This window comes from Passer montanus, unplaced genomic scaffold (assembly GCF_014805655.1).
Source record: "Passer montanus isolate IOZ18808 unplaced genomic scaffold, ASM1480565v1 scaffold308, whole genome shotgun sequence".
In the NCBI taxonomy this organism is placed as follows: domain Eukaryota; kingdom Metazoa; phylum Chordata; class Aves; order Passeriformes; family Passeridae; genus Passer; species Passer montanus.
The window spans coordinates 40,592-45,551 of record NW_024367797.1 but is presented as its reverse complement, the minus strand read 5'-3'; the positions used below and the strand labels follow the sequence as shown (position 1 = coordinate 45,551).

Genomic DNA, 4,960 nt, shown 5'->3' with positions numbered 1-4,960 from the left:
GACCCCCGGGACCCCCCCCCGGGAGGCTGAGCAGGCGCAAGGCCAGGCTTTGGCCAGGGGGGGTTTTGCCCCCCCCCGCCCCCGTCAGGGACATTTTGGCACGGCTGGGGGGGGGCAGGGGGGTGGGGGGAGAGCCCCCCCCTCCTGAGCCCCCCAAAATCGAGCCCCCCCGGCCTGGGGAGCCCGGCAGGGTCTTGGTGGCGTGGCCTGGGGGAGGGGAAAGGGGAGACCCCCACTCAAAAATGGGTCGGAGGAACCCAAATTGAGCTGAAAGCCAAAATTCACCCCACCCCAAAATAAACCCACACCCCCCAGGACCCCCCAAAGTCCTGAGGGGAATCCTGAGGGGGGATCCTGAGGGGGGATCTCGAGGGTCTCGGGGGGATCAAATTGCGGGGAGGGGTCACTCACCGGCCTCTCCCGCCGCCTCCACCACGAGGGTCCCGACGGGAGGGTCCTGAGGGGGAGGGGGAGGGGCAGAGCGCTCCGTGAGGGGAGCGCCCCTCCCCCCAGCGGATCCCGCCCTTCCCGCCGCTCCCAGACACCCCCCGGCTGCCCAAAACCCCTCAAAGCCCCACAAAAAACACCGAAATCGCCTCAGATTGCCCCAAAAAGGGGCCCCGGGGTCGCCTCCCCTCAGACCTCGGCGCCTCCCGCCGCCTCCATCGCCGCCGAGCGCGCCGCGCGCCGTGACGTCAGCACGCAGGGCAAAGGGGCGTGGTTATTCCTTATATGGGCAAAGCCACGCCCACAGAGCAAAGCTTTGTCTTGCTGGCGCGACTCCGCCCACTGAGGAAGCCACGCCCTTTGCGTTAAGCCACGCCTCTTTAAGCCACGCCCATTACCTTTTTTGGAGAATAAATTAATAAATTCCTCTAAATTAATTAATTATTAAAAATAAAAAACCCCAAAACTAAATATAAAACTATTAATAAATCCCCAAAATTAAACTAATAAGTCACCTAAAATTAAATAATTTCTTAAAAATTAATCCTTAGAAATTAAAAAATCACAAAAAATTAATTAATCGCCCGAAATTAAATACACCCCCAACGACAAATTAATCCCCTAAAAAAAAATCAAAGAATAAACCCCAAAAAATAAATTTAGAAAATCCATTTTACTTTTTTTTTTCAAAATCAATTTATTACAAAAAAACTCCAAAAAAAAAAAACTCCTTTCCCCCACCCCTCACTACAACCTAAGGGGGTCCCCCCCAAATCCTAAAATCTACAAAAGCCCCCCAAAAATTCGGGGAGGACCCCAAAAATTCAGGGGGACCCTTAAAATCAGGAGGAAACCCCAAAAAAACGGGGGGACCCCCTCCAAAAATCAGTAGGGACCCTAAAAATTTGGGAGGGGACCCCCAAAAAAATCCCCCAAATTTTCCACCAAGGCCTTGGGACCCCCAAATTTACCCAGAGGGGCCAAATTTGGGGAGGGTTCCCCCAAAAATCAGAATTTTTCTCAGTTTTTTTTTGCATAAAATTTTGGGGTTTTGGGGTTTTTTTTTTCTGGATTTTAAATGGGGACCCCAAAATTTGTCACCCATTTTTTTGGGGGTCATTCCTGATGATTTTGGGGCGGTTCCTCATCATTCTGGGGCCGTTCCACACCACTTTGGGGTCATTTCCCAGCATTTTGGGGTCAGCCCCCTCGGTCCCAGCGGGGTCGGGTCCAGGGGTCACTCCCCCCCACTTTGGGGTCACTCCCCCCCACTTTGGGGTCACTTGGTGTCACTTTGGGGTCGTTTCCCACCATTTTGGGGTCGTTCCTGACCACTTTGGGGTCACTCCGTGGTCACTTTGGCCTCCTTGCTGCCACCCCAGTGGTCACTCCTCAATGTCCAGCAGGGTCCAGTGGCCAGCGGTCACTTGCCCCCACTTTGGGGTCACTTTGGGGTCCATTCCCCCCATTTTGGGGTCGTTCCTGACCACTTTGGGGTCACCCCATGGTCACTTTAGCCTCCTTGCTGCCACCCCAGTGGTCACTCCTCAATGTCCAGCAGGGTCCAGTGGCCAGCGGTCACTTGCCCCCACTTTGGGGTCACTTTGGGGTCCATTCCCCCCATTTTGGGGTCGTTCCTGACCACTTTGGGGTCACCCCATGGTCACTTTAGCCTCCTTGCTGCCACCCCAGTGGTCACTCCTCAATGTCCAGCAGGGTCCAGTGGCCAGCGGTCACTTGCCCCCACTTTGGGGTCACTTTGGGGTCCATTCCCCCCATTTTGGGGTCGTTCCTGACCACTTTGGGGTCACCCCATGGTCACTTTAGCCTCCTTGCTGCCACCCCAGTGGTCACTCCTCAATGTCCAGCAGGGTCCAGTGGCCAGCGGTCACTTGCCCCCACTTTGGGGTCACTTTGGGGTCCATTCCCCCCATTTTGGGGTCGTTCCTGACCACTTTGGGGTCACCCCATGGTCACTTTAGCCTCCTTGCTGCCACCCCAGTGGTCACTCCTCAATGTCCAGCAGGGTCCAGTGGCCAGCGGTCACTTGCCCCCACTTTGGGGTCACTTTGGGGTCCATTCCCCCCATTTTGGGGTCGTTCCTGACCACTTTGGGGTCACCCCATGGTCACTTTAGCCTCCTTGCTGCCACCCCAGTGGTCACTCCTCAATGTCCAGCAGGGTCCAGTGGCCAGCGGTCACTTGCCCCCACTTTGGGGTCACTTTGGGGTCCATTCCCCCCATTTTGGGGTCGTTCCTGACCACTTTGGGGTCACCCCATGGTCACTTTAGCCTCCTTGCTGCCACCCCAGTGGTCACTCCTCAATGTCCAGCAGGGTCCAGTGGCCAGCGGTCACTTGCCCCCACTTTGGGGTCACTTTGGGGTCCATTCCCCCCATTTTGGGGTCGTTCCTGACCACTTTGGGGTCACCCCATTTTTTTTTCAAAATAAATTTATTACAAAAAAACCCCAAAAAAAAAAAAAACTCCTTATGGGGGAGGGGTCCCACAGCCCCTCCCCCACCCCAAAAAGGGTCTCACACCCCCCCAAAAAGGGATCTCCGAATTTCTCTTCTATACCTCCTAAAACCCCCCAAAAAACCCCAAATTTTTGGGGTTCCCTTCCCCCACCCCCCCAGCATTTTGGGGTCAGCCCCCTCGGTCCCAGCGGGGTCGGGTCCAGGGGGCACTCCCCCCCACTTTGGGGTCACTTGGTGTCACTTTGGGGTCGTTTCCCACCATTTTGGGGTCGTTCCTGACCACTTTGGGGTCACCCCATGGTCACTTTAGCCTCCTTGCTGCCACCCCAGTGGTCACTCCTCAATGTCCAGCAGGGTCCAGTGGCCAGCGGTCACTTGCCCCCACTTTGGGGTCACTTTGGGGTCCATTCCCCCCATTTTGGGGTCGTTCCTGACTACTTTGGGGTCACCCCATGGTCACTTTAGCCTCCTTGCTGCCACCCCAGTGGTCACTCCTCAATGTCCAGCGGTCACTCCCCACTACTTTGGGGTCATTTTGTGCCACTTTGGGGGTCACTTGGTGGTCACTCCGTGGTCACTTCGGCCTCCTTGCCGCCACCCCTCAGTGTCCAGCAGGGTCCAGTGTCCAGCGGTCACTCCCCACCACTTTGGGGTCACTTTGTTTCACTCTGGTGGTCACTCTGTGGTCACTTTGGCCTCTTTGTCACCACCCCAGTGGTCACCCCTCAGTGTCCAGCAGGGTCCAGTGTCCAGCGGTCACTCCCCACCACTTAGGGGTCATTTTGTGCCACTTTGGGGTCACTTTGTTTCACTCTAGTGGTCACTCTGTGGTCACTTCGGCCTCCTTGCCGCCACCCCAGCGGTCACTCCTCAATGTCCAGCAGGGTCCAGTGGCCAGTGGTCACTCCCCACCACTTTGGGGTCACTTTGTGCCACTTTGGGGGTCACTTGGTGTCACTCTGGTGGTCACTCCATGGTCATTTTGGCCTCCTTGCTGCCACCCCTCAATGTCCAGCAGGGCTCAGATGTCCAGGGGTCACTCCCCACCACTTAGGGGTCATTTTGTGCCACTTTGGGGTCACTTTGTTTCACTCTAGTGGTCACTCTGTGGTCACTTCGGCCTCCTTGCCGCCACCCCTCAGTGTCCAGCAGGGTCCAGTGTCCAGGGGTCACTCCCCACCACTTAGGGGTCATTTTGTGCCACTTTGGGGGTCACTTGGTGGTCACTCCGTGGTCACTTCGGCCTCCTTGCCGCCACCCCTCAGTGTCCAGCAGGGTCCAGTGTCCAGCGGTCACTCCCCACCACTTTGGGGTCACTTTGTTTCACTCTGGTGGTCACTCTGTGGTCACTTTGGCCTCTTTGTCACCCCCCACCGCGCCGGGCCCTCCCCCGCCCCAACATCAACGCATCACCACCCCTCCCTCGCTGCCGCCGGCTTCCAGAACGTTCTGCGCCGTGGTTTTGCCGTGCTGCTCCTTGAGGTGCCGCCGGATGGCCGGCTTGTGGGCGAAGCGCACGTCGCAGTAGGAGCAGCGGTAGGGCCGCGCGCCGCTGTGCAGGTTCAGGTGGTCGTGCAGCGTGGACTTCTGCGTGAAGCTCTTGCCGCAGACGCCGCAGCCGTGCGACTTGACGCCGCGGTGCACGTTCATGTGCCGGTTCAGGTTGCTGCTGTGGTTGAACTGCTTGCCGCAGCGGGGGCACATGAAGACGAAGTGCTGCGCCCGCATGTGGAACACCAGCTTCTCCACGCCCTGGAAGCTCTCCCCGCACTTCCCGCACCGTGAGGACGATGATGACGATGATGATGATGACGATGACGGCGCGGCCGTGCTGCCGGCGGACGCGCCCACTTGGCTGCCCGGCGGCTCCTCGCTGGTGGCCGCGTTGTTGCCGCCGCCACCACCACCGCCGGGGAAGATGACCAGACCTTCACCCTCGGCGTCCTCGGCCAGGCTGTAGCACGCCTTGACCACGCCCAGCTGCGCCGTGGCGTTGTCCGGCGCCGCCGCCACCACCGCGGCCACGCCCGCCC

At 58.2% G+C, this 4,960-nt stretch overlaps 2 protein-coding genes across 2 annotated transcripts in view; both read right to left on the bottom strand.

The window, feature by feature from the left end:
- The window catches only part of EHMT2 (euchromatic histone lysine methyltransferase 2), a 19,409-nt gene extending 18,743 nt beyond the window's left edge, over positions 1–666 (bottom strand). Inside the window, exons 1-3 of the mRNA XM_039714739.1 lie at positions 643–666; positions 412–457; positions 3–207 (exon numbers count right to left, since the gene is read on the bottom strand). Coding sequence (XP_039570673.1) covers positions 3–207; positions 412–457; positions 643–666 — 275 coding nt within the window. The remainder of the gene's footprint in view (positions 1–2; positions 208–411; positions 458–642) is intronic.
- Positions 667–4,297: 3,631 nt separating this feature from the next.
- The window catches only part of ZBTB12 (zinc finger and BTB domain containing 12), a 1,259-nt gene continuing 596 nt past the window's right edge, over positions 4,298–4,960 (bottom strand). The window contains exon 1 of the mRNA XM_039714742.1: positions 4,298–4,960. This exon is cut by the window's right edge and continues 596 nt beyond it. Coding sequence (XP_039570676.1) covers positions 4,329–4,960 — 632 coding nt within the window. The 3' untranslated portion in view covers positions 4,298–4,328.